Source organism: Hemiscyllium ocellatum, chromosome 37, assembly GCF_020745735.1.
Source record: "Hemiscyllium ocellatum isolate sHemOce1 chromosome 37, sHemOce1.pat.X.cur, whole genome shotgun sequence".
In the NCBI taxonomy this organism is placed as follows: Eukaryota; Metazoa; Chordata; class Chondrichthyes; order Orectolobiformes; family Hemiscylliidae; genus Hemiscyllium; species Hemiscyllium ocellatum.
Genome location: NC_083437.1, coordinates 23,199,446 through 23,223,902, shown reverse-complemented (window position 1 = coordinate 23,223,902; position 24,457 = coordinate 23,199,446). Strand labels below are relative to the sequence as shown.

At 42.7% G+C, this 24,457-nt stretch overlaps 2 protein-coding genes across 3 annotated transcripts in view; both read right to left on the bottom strand.

Annotated features, from left to right (window-relative positions):
• Positions 1 to 285: 285 nt before the first annotated feature.
• Positions 286 to 2,019, bottom strand: fndc10 (fibronectin type III domain containing 10). The gene has a single exon (XM_060852286.1). It carries the CDS (start codon positions 1,684 to 1,686, stop codon positions 907 to 909), a length of 780 nt encoding a protein of 259 aa, XP_060708269.1. The 5' UTR covers positions 1,687 to 2,019; the 3' UTR covers positions 286 to 906.
• Positions 2,020 to 11,799: 9,780 nt separating this feature from the next.
• Positions 11,800 to 24,457, bottom strand: part of LOC132833760 (Golgi integral membrane protein 4-like) — a 59,462-nt gene continuing 46,804 nt past the window's right edge. For both annotated transcript variants that reach the window (XM_060852290.1, XM_060852289.1), the window contains 4 exons: positions 21,138 to 21,232; positions 18,505 to 18,651; positions 17,184 to 17,255; positions 11,800 to 13,408 (listed from right to left, as the gene is read on the bottom strand). In XM_060852290.1, coding sequence (XP_060708273.1) covers positions 13,292 to 13,408; positions 17,184 to 17,255; positions 18,505 to 18,651; positions 21,138 to 21,232 — 431 coding nt within the window. In that variant the 3' untranslated portion in view covers positions 11,800 to 13,291. The remainder of the gene's footprint in view (positions 13,409 to 17,183; positions 17,256 to 18,504; positions 18,652 to 21,137; positions 21,233 to 24,457) is intronic.

Genomic DNA, 24,457 nt, shown 5'->3' with positions numbered 1-24,457 from the left:
TGTTTTATGTGCTCTCCCTCTCTTCCGCTATGGTCCCATTTTCTATCCCTCCTTCGCTAAGCAACTTTCCAGTGTTGGCTTTGATATCTATTCAGTGAGTGCCTGGCCTGTGTCTCTGATGCCTGTACGCTGTGCCTCTCCCTGTTTTGTCAGTATAGAGGTCCTCCCTTCCCTGTCCTCCTCCCAGCCCATCTATCCGATACAACTGCAGCTGTGCAACACGAGAAATAGTCAAACCGAGACCCCTTCAGTTTGAAAACAGCCGGATACTGGCTACAAAGCGCATACAAGTCAATGTTCGGACTTTATTCCCCTCGAACGGTACCTGTACATTTACATGGGACAGATTCTGTTCTCTGAAGTAGAACTTAAATCTTAAAAATGAAACACACACGAGTCGAACAGAATTTGATCCGAACAGGAGATGAACGGTCTCTCGTGTTATCGGTTGTGCTTCTTCGTGTCTGAGAGCGATTGCGGTCCGCTCCTTCCGGGCGGTCAGCGTTTCCAAGGTCGCCTTGACACCGAAAAGGGGGAAGGGAGTCACTTTTGAAGTGGGACACAGCGAGGGGGCCAACTCCAGCTGCTCCCAGTGTTCATTCCAACTCAAAAGTAGAGCCGTCTGTCTGTGTCTGTCGACCTTCATCACCCCCTGGAGTCCTGAAGTTGCAGACAGATCCCTTCTGGGAAAGGCAGGGGGTCAGCAGACTGTGTGTGTGTGTGTTTCTCCCTGTCCCTCCTCAAACTGCAGAGAGAGAGAGAGGGCTGATTCCAGGTGCACTTCCTCCTCTTTGCTTCCCCCTCCTGGCTACTTTTGATGGCTGCTCCTGAAAAAAAGTTTGTGTTTGTTTTTTTTGTTGTTGTTTTTTTTGGTTCCTGTCTATAAATGCGGGTGAGGCGTGTAGATTATGAAGCGGCGAGCCGGTGCTCCTCGCGTGCCCGCTTGGCGGAAGGCCGGCCGAAGGCGGGGTGCATGATATTCTCGGTGATGTAGGCCACCAGCAGGCAGATGATCACCAGCATCACGCAGATGGAGCCCCCGACGGCGGTCATGGCGATGACAATGTCCTGCATGCCGGCGGGCTCGGCGCGGAACTGCAGGCACTCCTCGTCCCTCCGGCCGCCGCCGCCGCTGTACAGGGTGTGCAGGCAGATGCGGTACTCCACGCTGTCGTGGACGCTGCTGAGCAGGTAGTCCCGGCAGGAGACCCCGAGCTGCACGCTGTCGCACTGGAACTGGGTGTAGAGGCCGCTCCAGCTGCAGTTCAGCTGGAAGCCCCGAAGGTGGCGCAGGCTCCGCGGCCGCCACTGCAGGAAGACGCTGCTGTTCGCCAGGACGTTCGCCACCAGCCAGGGGCCCGAGCGGTACACCCGGCAGCTCCCCGGGCCGCAGCGGAACCCGCTGTCCGTGCTCCTGAAGCAGATCCTGCCCCCTCCTCCTCCTCTCCCGTTCAGCAGCACCTTGTAGGCGCAAGTGCTGTCCTCCAGACCGCTGCCCGGCTCCTCCTGCGGCTCCGCCTCGCTGCTCTTCGGCGCCCCGGTCTCCCCTGCTGCTCCTGCCCGCGCTCTGAGCAGCCCGGCTCGGCTGGTGTTCCAGGAGCTGCCGACCAGCGCGTCCCCGTCCTGGAGCCGGGGTTCGCCCCAGCGCAGAAGCAGCAGCAGCGGCGGCAGCAGCAGGAGCAGCATCCTGCCTCCCGGGGTCCTGGAGGGGGGGACGAGGAAAGGCACCGAGCCTCCGCTCTCTCTGTCTCACTCACATCCTCCAGCCTAGGGGCTCCGCCAGCGCCTCCTCTCTCCCTGTATGTGTGTGTGTGTGTGTGTTTGTATAAGGGGGAGGGGGTCTCTGTCTCTCTCTCTCTCTCTGGAGCTGTTGCTTTCTCCTTGTTGCTGCCTCTCGCCTGAGAGAGAGTGAGTGTAGCCAGCCTCTCAGTGATGTCACTGCCTTGACTTTCAGTCCACCTGATGTCCTTGGGATGAGGAAAACAGACACACACACACACACACTGGACTCAAACTCCCCTCCTACTGGGAGCTCCCCTCCCCTCCACTGTCAGGTACACAGACCCCACACCCACCCTCCTCACTCACACACAGCTCCCAGCCTCGTGCCTTGGCTGGATGTTCCTTTCTTCAACCGAATTCCTGAAGTACAGGGATCGTTGCAGCCACACGGCGTGTCCACGCAGCGCAGCTAACGGCCCCAAAAACTCACGGAGTCCTGCCCTTTCCAAAGACTCAGTCCCAACAGACAGCGTCTGCATTGGATTCCTGGGCGGGCTCACGGTTTCAAGACCAAGGGCTCCTCTGTTCCCTTGCCTTCCTTTTTGTTTCAGGAGATTAACGTCTGAATTGGGTCGAACCTTGGAGAGGTGACTTCCACAGCTCCGCCCCCTTCCCCCCTGCAATACCCAGTCCCGGTGCCCCTCACACTTGCTGCAAAACCCAGGTCCAAGTGAGCGATTATCGAGAAATATGGGAGGAAGCTGAAGTGGAACGTAAACACTAGCATGGATTTGTGGGGCCGAATAGCCTGCATGCACTGTATCCTTTTCAGTTCCATGTACCCAGCAACCACACCCGTTCTTTCTGAACCACGGTATTGCACAGTCCCACTCCAGCTCAAACCACCTAGTTCCAGTTTTCCATCAGAACACTCAATCTCATCAAACGATATCTGTTTCACCCAGTCCCACTCTGCCAACTAATCCTTATTGCTCTACCCTTTCCCAATGCACCTCCCTGTATCAGTGCAGCGTCCAATTCCCCTGTAGCAGTCGGTGCCAGTGTCACTTTGAACCAGTGCTTCTGACGATTTTGTTTTCCTCCTTTTGCCTCCCCTGCTTTCGCGAGGGTCTGGCTTCCCGCTGTCCTTTCGTTCACACCCTCCAGTACTTTGCCCAAATGGCCATAGTTCAAGTTCGAGTCTAGAAAGTGTTGATAGACTACTTTATCATAGACTGAAAATGTGTTGCTGGTTAAAGCACAGCAGGTTAGGCAGCATCCAAGGAATAGGAAATTCGACGTTTCGGGCCAGAGCCCTTCATCAGGAATGAAGGGCTCTGGCCCGAAACGTCGAATTTCCTGTTCCTTGGATGCTGCCTAACCTGCTGTGCTTTAACCAGCAACACATTTTCAGCTCTGATCTCCAGCATCTGCAGACCTCACTTTTTACTCTACTACTTTATCATAGAGCTCATCACATCATCTGAGCCTGACGTTAACATTACCAGATGTCCACATACAGACCCACATAATTGTTATAACTCAAAGTGATTGGGCTGTTCTGATAATCTACCCTATTCAGCGAAAGCTCAAATAGTGCTCGGAAAGAGATGAGGACAAAATAATTCCTAAGTAGATCCCAAACCACGTACAATTGAAAGAGGATAAATGTCAAGCTATATTCAGTCGCAAAAACTCATTTGAGGAATAATTAGCCCTCTCTTTCAATACTGCTGACGTCACTAAACTACATTTTCCCATCTGTCACAGAAACAAACACATAAAAAGTGAGGCAACCACAGAGAGATACACCTACAAAGATAATATAAACACACACACTTACCTCGGCACATTTGTACTTTTCATTCACTGAACAGTGTAGGCATGCTGGCAGGGCCTATATTCGTTACTCATCCAGAATTCTCCTTGAGAAAGTGGAGGTGAACTGGCTGCTTGTACAGGCTGTAGTCCATATGATGAGGGTACAGTCCTGTTAGATTGGGGGTTCCGGGAGGTTGACCCAGCAACAATAAAGTCTTCTATTTCTAAATGTGGATTGTGTTTGACTTGGGCAGTTACTTAGAATTCCCAGGGCCCTTTTACCCTTGTCCTTCCAGATAATAGAGGTCAGTGGTTTGGGAGCTGTTGTTGAACAAGCCTTGGTACATCAGATGTGATTCTTCTGGCTGAGACACACTGCTGCAAATGTACACTGGTGCTGGAGTCTGTAAACGTTTAAGGTGCTGCACGGGATTCCTATCAGGTGGATTGCTCTGCCCTGGATTGGTGTGTTGAAGCTGCTTCAGGGTTGTTAGAGTTGCACTCATTTCTGAACCTTGCATATATCTGCACAGAAATATGCATTCAAAGAGAGAGAGAGAGAGATACAAACATGGGAACATGCAATCTTACAAATCTTTGTCTACAAACACAGAAGCATTCGGACTGTTGGCTAGATCTTATTCAGAGTATTATGGTTAGTTGATATTGTGATGAGTGATATATTGGCTTTGAAAATAACCATAGAAGAGCAGTGAGAATGATTCCTGGCTTTCAGAACTACAGTTGCTCAGATATCCTCAATAACCTATTATTTTAAAGATAATGTAATAGAGATCTCTAAAAACAGGGACTATTTTCACTGGAGCATCAGAGGCTGAGGGCTGACCTTCTAGGGGTTTATAAAATCCAAGACAGGCATGGATAACCAAGGTCTTTTCCCCAGGGGAGGGGAGTCCAAAACAAGAGGGCATTAAGGTGAGTGGGGAAAGATTGGAAAGGGACATACGGGGCATATTTTCCACACAGAGGATGGTGTGTGTATGGAATGGAATGAAATGAGCTGCCAGAGGAGGTGGTGGAGGTTGGTACAGTTACAACATTTAATCTGAATCGGTACATGAACAGGAAGGATTTAGAGGGATATGGACCAAAAGCTGGTAAATGGGACTAGATTAATGTAGAATATCTGTTCAACATGGACAAGTTGGACCGAATGGTCTGTTTCCCTGCAGTCTGAGGAGGAGCATGGGACATGAGTTTAAATTTTGCCAGAGGGAGACAAGAATGGATGTTATGCAGGTCTTTTTTTCCCTCCAGAAAGCAGTAAACCTGTAGAATACACTGAAGGTTGACGTAGTGGTTGCTGATTCTCTGTTTGCCTTCAAGAAGAAGCCGGACAAGTTCCTGACTGGAGCAGAGATTGCAGCATCATACAAAACATCAAAGACCTTAGTAGATAACATTTAGTAGTTCACATGACACACGAAATTATTTCAATCGTTTGATGGTGCTGAAGAGATTTTTTTTCAAGAGCCCTTTTCCCCTTATTTTCTCCATATTTTATTAATTACTGGCATTTCCAAGGAGTCTCTGTAATCGTGGGGCTTTTTTTTTGGCGGGGGGAGGTAGGGGGAAATTGGGTTGGGGAATGTGATGAGGAGAGGTGTTAATTGAGAATCATCAATGTTTTACATAAACTAATACGTGGAGAGATATGCAGTTATACATAGTCTCACACATATCCATATGCAGACAGTCATTGATGCAGCTACATACTTGGAGAGGCATACAAATACATGTAGTGTGTGACACATGCAAACAGAAACATACTAACATTCAGATACAGAATTAAAACACACACATGCAGTCAAACACTGGTGGATGCTATGACTCAGATGGTACCTCAGTACCTAGTTTCTTGCTAGATTAGGAAGTTCTGTTTTAAGCAAAGCCATTTATTAAGACAATAAACATTCTATTCTTTTCAGTTATCACCTGAAATCAAAGGAACTTTCTCAGAGGTTCAGAAACCTGACTTGAACCATGCTAACCTACTTTGTATTGGTACCCATTGCAGAGCTCTCTGATTCTGAAGTCCCATTTTTGTACTTTTGAAATCTGCACAGGACTTGGCCATTTAACTATACTGTATAGAGACCTTGTTTTACACATATCTCTATCCATATTTTTGAACTCTACATAATTTGGCTCTATTGTGTAGAACCATTATAGTCTACCTATTCCATTGTAGTTTTTCTGATTTTTCTTTTTATCTGTCAATCTTTAATTTTCTCACATCCCTCCGTGGTCCTCGAGTAATGCAGTTATGCACTTGAGAGTGCAACTTCTTTCTTATGTGGAATTGTTTAATTATTTAAAAGGTAATTTCTAGAGCTGGCTTGATCTTACAAAATTCATTATTACACATAAGCCTCAGTATTTCCAGTATCAATATTACAGACACTGTATAAACCGGATGCTACAAACCTCAGTATTACAATTCAGATGTTAGAAATACCTTCAAAATCCAGGCTGACCCTATCAGTTTTCCACCTTTGTGCTTCCTACAGTGTTTCAAATTCTCAACTGAGAATCAATGCATAACATAACCTTTGCACTGAGGGCTGAATCATACCCAGCACAAAATATTATCCTTCTACATACAACAATCATCTTCCAACTGTTCTTGAGCGTACTGATCCCTGTGCCAATCATAAAGGACTATCAGAGAAGACCCAGTCCTGGCCTCTGGACTGGCACGGCTGATTTTTTTTTAGCTGTCTGGCAAAGAAGCTCTGAAACTAACCATATCACTGTTCCCCTTTGTAAGATGATTTGATAGGCTGGGGATCAAGAGCCAGGGACTATCTTCATCTAGGTTCGTGCTACACCTAAAGTCATCTATCACCTGAATCACAAGGAGAATTTAGTATTTTAGAAGTAGAAGCAGGACTAACTGCAGTTCTGGGTGGGATAAAACTTAGTAAAGAAAGAATAACTGAAAGACACCTAGGAGTGTTTGCTCCTCATCCCTAATTATGTAGTGCAAGTATGACATAGCTAGTTTATCTTGCTGGGAACACTGATGCTGGAGGGTGGAGCTGGCTATGCAGCTAGGAACCATTTCTGGAGTAGTCAGTATGGTGCTGAGAATCGACATCCTGAGTATATGGCTAAGAAGACATTTAGCACACTTCCTTCATTGTTCAGACTTTTGAATATGGGAGTCAGGAAGTTATGTTGAGGTTGTACAGGACACTGGTGAGGCTTCTTCTGGTGTACTGTGTACAGTTCCAATCGCCTGGAAGGATGGGAAGGAATTAGCAAGGACATTATTAAGCTAAAAGAGGATTCAGAGGAGATTTATCAAGATGTGGCAGGATATGGAAGGTTTACGTTATAAAGAAAGGCTGGAAAGCTGGGACCTTTTCATTGGAGCATAGGAGTTTGAGAGGTGACCTTGTGGAGGTTTATGAAATCATGAGGAGTGTAGATAGGGTTAATAGTAGGTATCTTTTCCCTAACATATGGGTTTCAAGACTAGAGCCTAAGGTGAGAGGAGATTTACAAAAGGCTTGAGGGGGAATTCGTTTTTTGCACAGAGGATGATTTGGGTGTGGAATGAATTTCCTGAGGACCTTTTGGAATATTGAGTGCAATTCTGGTCTCCCTCCTATAGAAATGATGTTTTGAAACTTGAAAGGGTTCAGAATAGACTTACAAGGATGTTGCCAGGGTTGGAGGATTTGAGCAATAGGGAGAGACCGAATAGGCTGGGGCTGTTTTCCCTGGAGTGTTGGAGGCTGAGGGGTGACCTAATAGAGGTTTACAGAATCATGAGGGGCATGGATAGGGTAAACAGACAAGGTCTTTTCCCTTGGGTGGATGGGTGGGGAATGTCCAGAACTAGAGGGCATAGGTTTAGGGTGAGAGGGGAAAGATTTAAAAAGGGATCGAAGGGGCAACGTTTTGACACAAACGGTGTGCATTTATAGAATAAGCTGCCCGAGGTGATGGAGGCTGGTACAATTACAACATTTAAAAGGCATCTGGATGGGTATGTGAATAGGAAGGATTGAGAAGGAAATGGGCCAAGTGCTGGCAAATGGGACTAGATTAAATTAGATTGGCATGGACAAGTTGGACCAAAGGGTTTGTTTTCCTGCTGTACATCTTTATGACTCTATAAGTGGATCCAGTTATAATGTTTAAAAGACACTTAGATAAGTACATGAGTAGGAAAGATTTGGAAGAATATGGGCCAGGAGCAGGCAGGTGGGACTAATTTAGTTTGGGATTACGTTCAGTCTGGACTGGGTTGAGCTCGTCGGTTTCCTATGACTCTCTCCGGAGTACTCAGAATGCTACTGGGAAGCTCTTGCCTGAAGAAATGGGGTCAGATTATGTTGCTGAATATGTTACAAACAGACCACCTAGATCCTGTCGTAATGCAGTACGAGAGAACCATGATTTGTGGATCAGCATTAAGCCAGGCCTCATTAAACAAAGAGAAACATCATTGATGGAATGTTCTAGAAGATGGAATAGAAAAAGTAATTCCAGTAACATACTTGCAGATATGTCAATGTAGAAGAGGAAGGAACAGGATTTGGGACGGGCCAATAATCATTAAGTATCTATACAGGGATAATTAAACAACTGGAAAGATTAGAGGAAAACATATTATAGTTCAGGACAATGGACCACCTTAAATGGCAGGATGTTGTACAGGGGGAAGTGCCAGTTTGATTTGGGGGCTGGCAGTAGGGGGGGGGAGGGAATGGATGAAAGGTGTCAGTCTCTGACCTCATGACATGATGCAAGTCCTCTTGCATGTGCCATTGTTACTGACCATACTACTGGAAACTTTCATATTCTAAAGCTTGTTATAACATCACACAATTGCAGATGTGAATATTACAAACCCAGCCCTAGAAACCTCAGTATTACAATATTCCAGATTTCAGTTCTTCATTGCTATTCTATTCTCTGGGAATTTATCAAAGCATAGAACATATTGTCACGTATGTGGAGGAACAGTGAAAAGCTTTGTCTTGCGAACAATACAGGCAGATCACATAGTCAAGTAGCATAGATAAGTAAATAATAGGTGAACAGCAGCAAAAACAAAAACAGGCAAATATTAAAAGGTTGAGAGTCCATTCAGTATTCTAACAACACCAGGGTAGAAACTGTTTCAAATCCAGCTGGTGCGTATGTTCCGGCTTCTGTACCTTCTCCCAATGGTAGAGGTTGTAGAAAAACATTGCCAGGGTGGGATGGATCTTTGAGAATGCTGGCAGCCTTTCCTGGACAGCGGGCCTGGTAGATGGATTCTATCGATGGGAGGTTGGTCTTTGAGAACTGTCTCCGATCTTGAATGGTACAGTTACCATCCCAGGCAGTGATATATCCAGACAGAATGTTCTCAATGGCGCACCTATAAAAGTTGGCAAGGGTATTCACTGTCATGCCAAATTTCCTCAGCTGCCTGAGGAAGAGGAGACATTGTTGGGCCTTTGTAACCAGTGTGTCCACATGAAGAATCCAAGAAAGCTTGTTGTAGATGACCACTCCCAGGAGCTTGACACTCTCCACTCATTCCACTTCTGTGCTGCTAATGTGTAGGGGGGCGTGAGTAACATCCCACCCAAAGTCAATAATGAGTTCCTTAGTTTTGCCTGCATTGACAGCTAGATTGTTCTCAGTGCACCATTTTTCCAGGTCTACCACTTCCCGTCTGTAGTCTGTTTTATTGCCATCTGAGATTTGACCGACTATGGTGGTGTCATCAGTAAACTTGTAAATGGCATTAGTCTAGTATTTGGTGATGCAGTCAATGGGTGTACAGTGAGCACAGTTGGGGGCTGAGTACACACCCCTGGGGGGCTCCAGTGTTGAGTGTTAGTAAGGATGAAATATTATCCCTAACCTTCACTGATTGTGGTCTGTGGGTCAGGCAACTGAGAATCCAGTTGCAGAGAGTGGGGCTTAGTCCGAGATCACTTAAGTTTAGGCTGGGGGAAAAGCTGTGTTCCTGGTTTGGTAGATCTTGTTTGTGATCTATTTACACAATATACACCAACTCCAAAAAGATTCCAGGCCCCGAAAGAAAGCCCTAAAGATTGGAACTTGTACACTGAATCGAATTCCTGCCAGGTGATGTAAACTGGTTAGAGGGGCTTTGTAGTTCAGTTCTCTTTAACTAATCTTGCACATAGGTCAAATTTCCAACTTCAACCTCATATCTAAAACCAGGCTCAGCAATGCAGTGAGGATGAAATTTGAAATGCATCCAGTGGGAGGATGGCATCCATGAGATCTCCCAACAACTCTCCCCCATAAAGATTTGAGCGTAATTCTGGAATGAAAATATCATTGTAAGATATATACCTAAAGGGTGATTATAAATAGGTACGAACTAAACACAAAATACTGACAAACAAATTTGTAATAAGATAGTTGGAATACTGCAAGAAAGTTTAGTGACAATTTTTTTTAAGTTAAACCCAGGTTGTTCGAGGCTTCCTGTGTAACGCTTGATTAAGAAGCCTGCACAGTTAAGACTTTTTAAACTAAAGTCCTGACCCGCTGAATACTAAACATCACATTTATCATAACAAAGCTGTTAGCCATGTTCTGGATGACATAACGGTGACCGTGAACACTCCAATCGTTGTGACAGACAAACCTCATCAAGCTCAGCGCTGAGAATTCATCTTCTGCGGCACATCTAAACAAAAACCAAACCACAGTGTAACACCGTGGATGCTGGAAATCGGAAATGAACACAGAAGGTGCTGGAAAATATTCACCAGGTCAAACAGAATCTGTGAACAGAGAAACCAAGCATTAAGGGTTGGTGGCCTATCATCAGAACTGACTCCTCCTGAAACTCACCATAACACTGCCTCCGAAAGAAAGAAATAACGACCATTCGGCCCCTTGAGCCGGCTCTGTCATTCGAAGATGACAGAATGAGTCCAGTTAGGTCGTGGCCTGACTGTAGGGGAGCTGCAGCTGCTAGTGGAGAATGGTTTCCATGTGTAACTGTATTAAATAGGATTCCTAAATCACTCTGGAGGATCTTTGCACATTCTCCCTGTGTCTGCGTGAGTTTCCTCTGGGTGCTCCGGTTTCCTCCCGCAGTCCAAAGATGTGCAGGTCAAGTGAATTGGCCATGCTGAATTGCCCATTAGTGTTAGTGTTAGGAGAGAAATGGTCCTGGGTGGTTACTCTTCAGAGGGTTGGTGTGGACTGGTTGGACTGAAGGGCCTGTTTCCACACTAAGGAACCTAATCTAATCAAAAAAAAATCTATTAAGTCATATGAAAAAAAAGTGCTGGAGAAAGGATGTAAGGTATTTTTAATTACAGTGTGGAAATTCAGCCTTCCCATAACCATCACAGATTTACTAAGCCCCCTCAAATCAGCAAATTTCAGTATTTTCCTCTGAATTACTAAATTTAGTTTGTTTATATTTTGAGTAATAAATGCAATTCTAACAGACTCTAGTCGAAAAGCATAACCCCACCATTTGATAAGTCATTTTCTCTTTGTTTTCCTCGATACTCTGCTGGCAACGTGGCCCCGTTAAGTTGCTATATTCTGTCTCCTATTTGGAACATATCAAATATTTTCCAAAAAACCATCTAAACATATCCACTGCATTTAATTAATTTATCCTGTCTACAGAGTCATATTTAAGAATGACAATGTTCTTTAAATAAGACAACTTTTAGAAGTCTGTTGTCTGGCCCAATGCTACTTTTCAGTGCTTAGATACAAAACTTTGTGTCCACCACTTTCTTCTGTCAGGATTTTCAGATGTAAACCATCAGGAAAAAAAAATTCATATGTACCTTAGTTTCAGTAATGTATTTAGCACCAACTGTTCTGGACCAAATTCTGTTCATTCTACAATCCAAATTTTCATTTTTCCCCACAAAAACTAAGGCAATATCTTTATTTAGCACCTCGACTATTTTATTCATTCCCAACTGAAGTCCCGTGTCAAAGTAAACTATTCTGTTAAAACTCATGCCTAACTGGAAACCCTCTCCAAACTAGTACCTCCTTTTTCACAATATTTCCCCATATTCTTCTTAAATCTCTCTAATTATCTCTTTCGTTGTGCTTCTTTATTCTTTAAAAGTTGTCCTGGTTTTGATATTTGTGTTCTGACAAGAGGAGAAACATACAGGAATTTTATTAAGTGGTGAGATATGAGTTAGATAATTGTAAAATTAGTTACAATGTTTCACACACTAAACATACACAGTAATTGCCAGACTGTACATGGGCAATGACATTTTATTTCGATTGTTTAAAAAAAATCTCAATATTTGGATTTTGTGCACAGAAATTACACAGCATAAAATGTCTGAGATTGCAGATTATAAACACTGATGTTGAAGGATCTACAAAGTTTTGTTGTGAGGCAGTGTCTGCTCCACAACGGCTGCAGAAGGCACCTAGTTTTTGTCACAAAATTTGAATTTTGTGCATATGATACATTCCATGTGTCTGACACACACAGATTTATGTTATCGAGTGCAATTTGTATCTTGCTAACCGTCTTGTAGTTACCCGAATATCACAGCTACTGGCTAGAATCTGTCATTCGATCCATTTAAAACACTATCTTCCTTTCTAATGTTGGGAAAGGAATATTAAAACATTTTGGTTGTCTCCATCATTCAAAAATTGAATCAATCAAAGCCTCTCTTATACCGTAGACTGAAGAGATTAGTAGATGTACCCAAATGCACCAAGAGGTTGAATAGAATTCATTGCACCGAACCAGATTCTGGACCCCTCAGGCCAGCTCCACCAGCTGATTGTGTGATACTCTCCTATCCCAGGTAAACAATGAATTTGTGCTGTTGCCAGGCATAGGAAAGAGACAGACATCACGAGGCAGCAGCATTGTTCTATGGCTAAAAGTTTAAATGAAGAAACCCAGATGAATGTCAGGGATGTCTCAGCAAGAGAAATAGCAGTGTGAATGAATAATCTGATGACACTAAATTTGAGTTTAAGAGCTTGTAGCTTCTGGAAGAAAGGAGGAGGACAGAAAGGAGTCCCATCATTTGAATTATTGGGAAACAATAAGCTGAGTCCAAGCATGTACAGATAGGTTTACCGTCAACAATATTGCAGGACAGAAAAGAACAAATTCTGCTGGTCTGTATTTGTGTTGTTATAGTACCACATATTCTATGGGATAGTACAGTCTCCAGATTTCACTGAATCAATTGCACAGAATATGTGCAAGTCATATAAAGTTTTCTGATACTCTTAACATAAAAATATCCAATATGTAACATGCTGGGCTACAGAACAATGCAAGTCAAAATATGACACATTCATTATTTCAATGAACTCATTATTTCACTGAACTGACTGCTTATTTATCCTTTCTAGTTCACTCAAGGTGCTGCCATTAACAAGACATTCTTCAGATGTCCTTTGCCCATCCCTGGAACCGAATGTTCACCACAGTCCACCATGTTTACACAGATAATATAGTGAGGCAAAGCAGAACATCTCCCTGCACCAATAAGTCCATCAAATGTCACTATTGGACAAAATCACTGTGGTCAGGATGGCTGTCAGGAGGTTAAATGCAGTTCGGGAAAATGTAATGTTTAGATACCAGAGGTCAGCCTCAGTCTTGCACACACCATGAGACAGGATCCTGCTTTCAGTCTGCAATTCTTCTCACCAATCCCTCACTTTTGAAACAAGAAATGATCCCATGTTTGCGCCACTGAAATCAGTCCCTTCAGTATTCTTCTTTATTGGCCTCATCATCTGGTACCCCAGCATCCTCTTCATTGGCTTCTTGGTGAATGAGTTCAGGATCTTCATGGTCATCCTCCATTTCCCCTCCATTGTCCTCCTATCCCAAGAAACAAAATAAGATGGGAACAAATTCAATTGGAATAGTGTCAAGCCCAAGTCCATCCAACAGTAATGAAGTGAATGTCAAAATCTGAATGAAATAAGGAACTTTTTTTTTTAAACTGATCGTTTTTTCAAGGACTGTGTACTTTACACAAAAACACCTCTTACATTCAGACGCTTGCATTCTAGGTTTTACTCCAGTCCATGTTACAGCAGACTTTATAAATCAAAATGGATTTACCATGGAGGAGGTCATTTGTCCTGTCCCACCTGTGTTATTCATTACTAAAGCAATCAAATATTAATTCCAATATCCTCTGTACACCCCAGATACCTGTACCTTACTCTGCCTCAGCTCATCAGTTTTGCCAGAAAGAATGTCATGGTCTCTACCTTGAACACAGCATAACAAAGCATTCCACACTTCTAACTGCTCTTTACAAAAATAACATTTCTCCTAGCTGCTTTCTGTGATAATGTTAAGTTGATGGTGGTTCGTCATTGATGTTTAATGACAGGAAGAAGTCTTTCTTTATTGAATTTACTAAAATTTTTAACTTTACGAGCTGGATTGAACTTATTGTTAGCCTTCTATTCTCCAGTGAAAATAGATCCAATTATCTCACGTCTCCCTTTATAATTGTAATTTATCATCCCCTGCAGTGCCCAGTTCTCTACAGCTTTTAACCTACTCACACTTTGAGGGAATTATCTAGGCAAATTCCTATGCTTCACATTTTATCAATGTTCTTCAGGGTCTAAGTAAACTCCAAATCATAATTTTTCAGCTTTCCATTTCTCTATCCTAAATTATTACTACTGTCTGGATTAGAGTGGAGCTGGAAAAGCACAGCAGTTCAGGCAGCATCCGAGGAGCAGGAAAATCAATGTTCCGGGCAAAAGCCCTAAATAGAGGGATTACAGCATCCCTCTATTCCTGATGAAGGGCTTTTGCCCGAAATGTCGATTTTCCTGCTCCTCGGATACTGCCTGAACTGCTGTGCTTTTCCAGCATCACTCTAATCCAGAATCTGGTTTCCAGCATCTGCGGTCATCGTTTTTACCTAGTTGATTGCTATCACTGTGTCAATTTTATCAACCTGTTTATTCTTAATTTTTTTAAACAATCTTTGTTGTTTGATAAATCCCTTTGTGTCACTTGCAATTTTTAATATTGTAGTCCTTGCATTGAAATCCAAACTAATGCATGCAGAGAGCAAAGCTGGACTCAAACCAACACTGACTGCTGGTGTAAACCACTTTCAATCCTTATTCATTCCAAGCAACAGTCATTAGCAAAATAGAAACAGCAAGTGTTTAGAAAATAAAAAAAATCAACATGCCTGACAGCATCAGTGGAGAAAGAAACAGAGTTCACATTGATTCCTGATGAAGGGCTTATGCTCGAAACGTCGAATTCTCTATTCCTGAGATGCTGCCTGGCCTGCTGTGCTTTGACCAGCAACACATTTGCAGCTGTGATCTCCAGCATCTGCAGACCTCATTTTTTACTCGAAGAGTTCACATTGAGTCTGCTATGACTCTTCTTTGAGTTTCAAAGAATACCTGCTGAGTTTCTGCAGCTCTTGCTTTTTATACATCAGATACCCAGCATCTCCGGGATTTCATTTCTGACTCATTAAAAAAATCCTGGTTTCCTGTCAGTCAGCAACTCCATCCATGCATCTGCATTTCCTCATACCATGCATGACTCTTTATAATGCCTTATGCCAATCGATATATTTCGCATCTCAACTTCTGAGTTATGTTGCTGTCATTATTTCCCAAGTGTTCACATATTCTGACACCTGTTACCTGCTTGATTTCATTTTTCAAGACTAACTCAAGCACAAGGATCTAGGAAGTAGTTTTTAATGCATTCTAAACAGTGTCCACTATTTGGATCACCTTCATCACAGGCTATAATACTGTCCTATTTCTCATCCATATCTCTCTGAAAGATCCATAGGTTCTTCACAAATCCCAAATCGCAATCATAGAGTCAATACAGCACTGAAACAGACCCTTCAGTCCAACCAGTCCCTGTCAAACATAATCCCAAACTAAGGTAGTCTCACCTTCTGCTCCTGGCCCATAATACCTCCAAACCTTTCATTTTCACATACTTACCCAAATGCTTTTTAAATGTTGTAATTGTACCTACATCTATCACTTTTTCAGGAAGTTCATTCCATCTTCTGTGTAAAAAAATTGCCTCTCAAATCTTTTTGAAAATTGCTCTCCTCTCACCTTAAAAAAAATGTACCTCTTAGTCTTGAAATTCCCCATCCTGGGAAAAGACAACTACCATTAACTGGATCTATACCCCTCATTATTTTATGAACTTCGCTAAGGTTGCATTTCAACGTCCTACACTCCAGTGGAAAAAGTCCCAGTTTATCTAGTATTTCTTTATAACTCAAACCTTCCATACCCAGCAACATCCTGGTAAATCTCTTCTGAACCCTCTCCACCTTAATAATATTCTTCCGATAATTGAGTGACCAGAAATGGACAGAGTATTCCAGAAGAGGTATCACCAATGTCCTGTACAAACTCAACATGACTTCCCAACTCCTATACTCAAAGGACTGAGCAACGAAGGCAAGTATGCTAAATGCCTTTTTAACCAGCCTGTCTACATGTGACACAAACTTCAAAAAGCTATGTACCTGAACCCCTAGGTCCCTCTGTTCTACACTACACAAGGCCTTACCATTAATTATATCAGTCCTACCCTTGCCTTTTGTAACAAAATGTATCTCCATTTGTTGGAGAGTTTGTAAAGCATACCAAGAACATACTGTTTTCCTGTTGAACCTTTTAAATCCTATGTTGTACTAATCCTAAATGTCCCATGTTTTAATAATATTCCAATCCAATATCCCTGGCACAACTTTTATCTCCTGCATTATTCCCTTCTGTTTACCATGGGTCACTGGCATATTAGCAACAATTGGTAATTTTCACTCCTGAAATCTGTCCAGATTATCTAAATGCCTGTGTATGAATAACAGCACACGTTTCTGGGACAAATCTTCTCATCAATCATCCATTTTAATCATTTCTTACTTCAGTTCAGCCAAACTCTTATTCACAGCATCACTTATCAATACCACGGTCCTCAGTCATTACAAATCATAAATGGCTTAAAATCACAACCAAACCATGTTGAGGGATTGGGAGTGACTGAGTTTCTTTTTCTCAATTATTTCAGAATTGGAATTTATTCATTGGATTTTAAACATTTCTGAACTCATCAATACAGAGGCAGTGTCCAGCAAATTAAATCAATCAAGAATTTCAGATACAAAATATCTGAAAGTGCTAAGCCATCTATTTATACCATACTAATTCACAAAATATGCTAATTGGATTTGAGCTGGACTGCATAAGGTTCAGGTGGGTGGATATTCAAATTAAAGGAATTTACTCCTAGATCTGCAAAAGATATACCCTTTTCCTGAGACCCATCTTGATCACAGTTGGAGCATTAGATTTTAAGAAATGCAAAGAGCCAGATTAAAAAAAAAAGTCCAACCACAATGAATTCTTTGTGAAGAATTCTTAATATTATCTGTATTGGTTCGCCTGTTGAACGTGGAGTTCCGATGGCATGATCATGGGGTCTGACTATAGCCAAAGTGGTTCATGAATATTGCTGGTGCCTCCAAAGAAAGTCTACCTCAGCCCAAACAGAGCAAATCCCCTATCAATTAATGTCACTAGCCTTTGACTGAAGAAAAAAAAAGCCTCTAGGTATTGCTTACATTCTCTGTCTCCTCATCTTCCTGATACTCGTCCACAGCCTCATCTCCTTCCTTACTTGCAACGTGAACACCCTGGAGTTAGAAAAGGAAGAGAAGAAATTTGAAACATACTTCTCCATACTCACTAAGCTGGAGTGATTTGTGATCTTATATATGCCAGGAGGAGCATTAACCTTTGCTCTTTCCACTGAGTAGATCAACCACTGATTAAAGTTGCAGAGAGAGGGTTGGGTTAATAGGCTTCATCTACTAAACGGTTTGATGAGTGTGTGTGTGTGTGTGTGTGTGTGTGTGTGTGTGTGTGTGTGTGTGTGTGTGTGTGTGTGTGTGTGTGTGTGTGTGTGTGTGTGTTGTGTGATCTGGGAGAACTGGAGAGTGGCAAATACAAGCGAGGGAGGGAGTGAGGGTAGCAGTTAGAGAGAGTGTACAGACAAGGAGCAGGGGGATGGGGGTTGGGGAAATAGACAGGAAGACTCACAAACAAGCAAAGGGAAAAAGGATATGGCCACACGTTGATTACTCTTTTTTTTCTCAACAGTTTGTAGAAAATAAACTTCAGCATTGTATATTTGTCACCATTTCCAGCACAGCTTTCTGAACAGATAATGAATCAATGGTGATGAACTGCTGCCTTGTCTCAGATTTAAGATGATAAATGAATGAGACATTAGCATTCCATGCAGCTAGTGCCAGTGTAAGTGCACAGACCTGCTACGTGAGGCTCTGCATGCAGCTGTGTGCAATGTTTTCCACCTGCTCCCCTGCCTCCTGCATGCTGCAAAGGCTCCATCCTCACCCGATGACATTAGTGAAGACAGAAGCTCCCTCTGGGCAGGATCACACAGCTTCAGGCAAACCTAAACACTTCACCCAAACCTACAGCAAACATGGCAGCACCAGAGGCCGATATGACATGGAGGAAAAGGAGACATGCTGTACACAATTTCCTTTCGAGAGAAGTTAGGGATGGAGAATAAATTTAGGGTAGGCAACGTTCTAATAGTTTTATCAACAGATTATTAAACTGACAGGCAAATCCCGTCAGGTTTACTAATGTCCTTTAAGGAAGGGAAACTGTCATCCTTACTTAGTCCAGTCTAGATGTGACTCCAGACCCACAGCAATGTGGTTGATTCTTAACTGCCCTCTGGGCAATTAGACACAGGCAATAAATGCAGGCCTGGTCAGTGACACCCACACCACATGAATGAGTATAAATACAGACCTCCCCAATGATTCCCACACCCCCGAATGAATGAGTAAAAATACACAATGGTGAACATTGGCTTTGAAAATGTTTCGGCTTTAGGCTTTCACCTACCTTTGGAATGGATTTAATGAGGAGCTGCTGCTCCTTCAGTCCTGGCACCTTCCCCGCAAAATCTGGCCTCTCAAGTTCAGCTTCCTCAAACTCATCTTCTCCCTGGTTATTGGGATCCTGAGCTGGATCCTCATCGATATCTGGGATCTGAAGAGATGGCAGGTTAGAACTGCACTTAATGATTGAGAGCAGGAAAAGCAACGAGAGCTTTCTGGCAATATGTCTGTTGACAGCCCACTCTCCCAGAGATATTTGAAGAGGTTTCAGGAACATTGCTGCCTTGACAATAAAATCCAAGCCATGTCTATTTTTCCTGACAACTCTGTAGAATGAGATGCACCAATGCAAGTGCTGTTGTTGCTGTGTGACAATCTTGAACTAGGTTGCAGAGGAATTAGGTTGCAACCTGGTGAAAAGGCACAAAGATCTAAAAGGGTTAATAACGAGGTATGCCTTATGTACTACCCACTATAATGCAATAAAATACATCCTGTTTCATACACAAGCCTCTTATCATTAGAATTCCAAGTGATATTTCTTGAACATCCAAATGCAAGCAGTCCCTTTAGATCCCTAACAGGACACAGGATTGTGGCAGTAAACCTACCAGATAGCTCACAGGACATGATTAGAAGTGGTGAGGCTTCATCTCATAACAGGATGTTGTGGCTACTTTCAGTTGAAGGAATAAGAGAGGAGCTGGGTGTCTAAGTGGATCCCAGAGAAGATTCTCAAAGAGAAGGAGAGAAAGGCATTAAAATTGATGAGGGGCTGTACCACAGAGACACCACGTAACAATGGTCTGGTTTTTCTTTGGTACAAAGTAAACTTCTCTCTGAGATTGGAGGTTACATCATGTTATAAGTGAGTCTGTGACTGGTTCAGCAGATTCTCTGGCTAACCAACCACAGAGAAGTCTCATTTCAAACATCTCATGTGATACAACAACAACAACAACCAACCGCCACAACAACAACAACAACAACCAACCGCCACAACAACATCAACCATTTACATAGCACTACCTTTGAAGCACTACAACATCCCCAGCTGTGGCATACGACATGTTAGTGAGTCACGTTAGGAGATATGAGGAGGCTAGGTGACCAAGGCTTTCACAGGAGGCTTCAAAGAGGCGATTGAGCTAATGGGCCAGAGAGGTTTAGAGGGGTAATTCCATTGCTTTAGGGCACTCAGAGATGAAGGCTTGGCCCTCAGAATGTGGACTGATAATAAAACAAAAATCAATGTGATCAGATTTAAACCAAAACTCAGCTTCGGTAGACATAATAGGTAGCAACAGATAACTGCTTTTTAATATGAAAATACCTAATATTTTGGCAGTGAAATGGGTAGACAGGCAGCATTTCAGATCCTTTCTGCCTCGTTCATTCTAGCTCCTGCAGTTTCTGTATTTCAGGCAACTTTTCACGTGGGCGAGTTTAGCTCATTGTGGGTCTCAGGGGCGGCTTCTCGCCTAATTTACCTAAATGAGCTTCTGATGGGGAGTTCAGGAGAACAAACAGAGAACTGTTCCACAAATTGGTTTCGTTGCTGGATTCATCCTGTGTTTCACTTACACCTTCACAAAAATCTGAAGAACAGACCTTCTTTAAACTTAAAACAAAGATGAGAACTTTGTGAATAATGCATAAACAAGTGAATCTCTAACATATTTTCTGACAGTGATCTCTCCAAAATTCCTGCAGCTTTCCAATTCCGCTCACTTGCATAACCGCAACTTTAATCATTTTAATCATGACCCACAGCCAGTCAAATCCTACAGTCTGGGAACTCCTCACAAAAACATTTCTCTCCTCCTTTCAGACTCTTCTGAATCTTCTTTGCAGGGGAGAGACAAGCCCAAACTAATTTAAGACAGTCCTGAGAAGAAATTTCTTCTTTCAGAAGGTCATTAATCTTTGGAATACTTTACCCCGAGAGTTGTACAGACCGGGTCATCGGGTATATTTGGGGCTGAGTTAGATAGTTTTTTTGGATCTACAAAGGGGGAGTCACAATGGGGGCAGCAGGCAGGAAAATGGAGCTTAGCAACAACTAGAGAAACCAAAGGAACGCGGCAAGTAGGTGGGTAGTAGGCCAGTTAGCCTTTTGAGCTTGCTCTGCCGTTCAACCAGGTCATGGATAATCTTCAACCTCAATGCAATTTCTCTGCACTGTCCCCTCTCCCTTGATATCCACGATCATATTGAAAGGAGAAGCAGGCTTGAGGGGCCAAATGGCCTACTCTTTCCCATTTCTGTTTCTCAAGTTCTTCAAAATCTTTTTCAACAAGTTTTCATTCACCTGTTCCTGGTACCTCCTTATGTGGCTCAGTGTCAAATTTTGTTTGACAGTACTCTTAGTCCTTCGTCCCCTAGTCCCAAAGCATGACGCCTTGGGACGCTTTACATTAAAGAGACTAATTAAACACAAAGTTGCTGTTCCTGGTCTTTTAATACCTGAAGTGTATTCCTGGTTCAAACTGACATAACTTCACTGAAGTTCCATGGCAGCTACTGCTGCCTCTGAGCTTGTGACCCCAAAATTTCAGCTCACCGTCCCACCCGAGGTCCCGACTCCCAATTTGGAAAGACCTGGAACAGATTTTTAAACACAGTCAGGGTACTCACCAGTGGTTCCTGTGCAATCATTTTATTCCTAGAAGTCATGGTGTGCATTAAGAGCTTCTCAGCATCATTTTGATCTGCTGTATCCGACTCATTGTCTAAAAATAAAGACCAAAACAGAAACAACCAGATTGCAAACCAACAAAAGCCCAGCAGGTGGCATTACAAGTGTATTCTAATGGAGCAGGCAAAGAGGGGAAGACAGAGGCCAGGATTAGGGATGAGAGATCTGGGCTTGTACAGGGGGAGGGGAACACATGGTGCTGGGTGTTTTAACCAGGAGTGGAAATTGAGACAGAGCCAGGGAAAAGGGCGAGGGAAACAGGAAGGGAAATGAGATGACAGAGTGGAGCAGAAAATAAGGTGACTAGTTCAGAAAAAAAGAGAGATGAGGGAGTGTTGAGTTTATCATAAACGTGAATTCAGTTTGAAGACATTCTTACTATGCCAATATGTTGGGAGAGACTGAAATGGCAAAGCTCTGTAGAAATTATGTACAGGCTGGACGGTTTACACCTGAACACAACTGGAACAGAGTTCCTATTTCCTCAGTTTCAATTCAAAGAGTAAGGTGGTAGAGCTGCTTCTTGGAATGAGGCGAACCAAATAGGCCAAGTGTCAATGGGGAGAACTTTTGGAGGGATAGTAATCACAATATAATCAGGCAATAGTGCACAACAATATCACAAATGGCACCAGCATAGATCCTGGATTTAGAAATCAGGCACTTTCTTTTGTAAGAATGGATTATGAGCAGATTAAGGATTTTTTAAATATGGTATGCCCATGTCATGATTCCTGAAAGATAAAGATTGCAGTTGCTATACAGCGTTCATGATAATACTTGGGGATGAACTTGACAAAAGAATCTAGTGAGAAGTTACCTTCAGTGGCCAATATTGATATCCAAGACATTGTGAAACAGCATAGAATATGTCCAGCTATAGGAAAATTGCCACTAGAACTTTTGCAAATGTATAAATTGCCAGCTAGGGTGTGGCAGAGGCATCAGATTGATTGCACAGAATTTGAAGGGGTATTCATTGCGATTGATAGCCAAAGTGGTTGATGGATTTCTGATTAATAGAAAAGAACTTGAGAACTCCAGATGTTTTGTACAGATTAATTACTGCTGAAGGCTCCCAGATTACATTGTGTCCAACAGTGACCTCAAATTTGTTTTAAAATCAAATTTCATGGAAATGCTACTAGGGTAGCAACATATCATTCAGCTTCAAATGGAGCAGTGGAGTGCAATGTGTAAATTGCTAAACTTGCACTTTGTTTCAATTTGTATCTAGCAATTGTTTTAACAATCTTCAGATGTCATTAAACAAAATATTTGCTAGTTTTGAGATTAATTTATTGTAACACAACTTGCACCATGACTGGCTGAACATCAGCAGAACTGCTTCTTAGAAGATAGCAGAGCACATTGTTATAAATATGGCTTCAGGATCAAAAACAGTCAGTCGATGAAAAACAATCCAAACAGAAAGAATCATGACATGAAAGAAAGGAATCTGAAGTTGAACTCAACTTAGTTAAATTGAAACATCAAATATGGGTGTAATGGCTACCAAGAAGAGTCATGAAAAAAAATGTGATCCTCACACAATTTAGTCAAGATGCTTGGTAATGGAAAAATTAGATTTGGACATTTTGATCAAAGTTTTATTTTAAGAGGTTCATAAAGTAAAAGGCAGTTGGGAAGAATCAAAGGAATATCATGGAGAGTTGGGCTTTGAGAATCACCGTCATATGGTCACGCGTACACACCAGAATAAATTGTTGGGGTTTGAATTTCTACAGGCTGTACTTTGTCTTATGTTTATTGTGCAAGGATATCAGTGGCTACCATTACTTAAGGGCATGCGATCAACAGAAAGGGGGTTCTTTTATGGGGAAAAAAATAAGATGGACAACTTCTTAAAAGGAGATGAAAACTGAAAACTAGATATTCAGGGGTAAGTGACTTTTCAAAAGGACAGGCGGGAAAGAAAGGATGTTGGGGTAGCTCAGATATTTTGGGATGGAGTAAGTCCAATTATCTTGGATCTGAAGATGTAGAATCCTTATAGGTGGAGGAAAGAAGTAACAAAGAGAAAACAATATTAGTGGGAGTAGTCTAACACCAAACAGTAGCTATAGGATAGGCCAGAGAATATATCAGGAGAGAACAAGGACACGTACAAAGACGACACATTAATCACAGGTGACTTATCTTCACATAGACTGGGAAAGTCAGAAACACTACATGATGTATCATTCAGATTTACACTGAAAGGAACTGCATGTGCCCTGAAAAGAACATGACTGAAACAGTTCAGCGGGAGGTGGGTGGGTTGGTATGAGTGAGGAGGAGGAGGAAAGTGAGGATGGGGTCATAGTCAAGACCATATAGTCATACAGCATGGAAACAGACCCTTCGTCCCAACCAGTCCATGCTGAACATAATTCTAAACTAAACTATTCCTACCTGCCTGCTCCTGGCCCATATCCTTCAAAACCTTTCCTATTCATACATCTGTCCAAATGTCTTTTGAATATTTTAATTGTACCCACAACCACCATTTCCTCAGGAAGTTCATTTCACATGTGAACCACCCTGTGCGTAAAACATTTGCCTCATAAGTCTTTTTCAAATTTCTCTCCTCTCACCTTAAAAATGTGCCACCTTGGCTTGAAATCCCCCTATCCTAGGGAAAAGACAACTACCATTAATATCTCTCATTATTTTGTAAACTTATATCAGGTAGCCTCTCAATCTCCTATACTTCAGGGCAATGACTGGTGATGGGGCAGGCAAGCGATGGGTGATTGTGTGGGAGAGAACTGCGCCCCCCCCCCCCCACCCACCTCCTTCCACAGTTTCCCTCCCCCAACAGCCACCCCCTCCTCCCTCCTTCACTCCCTTTTACAGGCACTTCATTCCCTCCTCCACAGCCCCAGCAAGCTGAAAGCTGAAGCTGTTTAAGTGTGCGTGTTTGAATTTAAGCAGTGCATAGTGCACATGCGTGTGGTGGGAGTTTACTCCTTCTGTTTGTATAGAGTTTCAGATTTAAGTTTCTGATCTGGCATAATCATCAGTCAAGATGTCCAGTCCTTAAACACTTTGAAGGTTTCACTGTGAGCTTTACATTCTAGATGATAAATTTTAAATGTCTAAGCAAGTCCCCTCTGGACAGTCTTTTCTGGAGATGGTAATCAATCTCAGTCATTGCTTATTCATTTGAGTGTTTCTGGTGGAGGGCCAACTCGAGGGATGGGACTGGAGAAGATTACAGAAGTAGAATTGAAGATTGCGACATGAAACGGACACT

Coding starts and splice junctions, on each gene's coding strand:
- fndc10 (XM_060852286.1), bottom strand. CDS start 1,686: ATGCTGCTCCTGCTGCTGCCGCCGCTGCTGCTGCTTCTGCGCTGGGGC.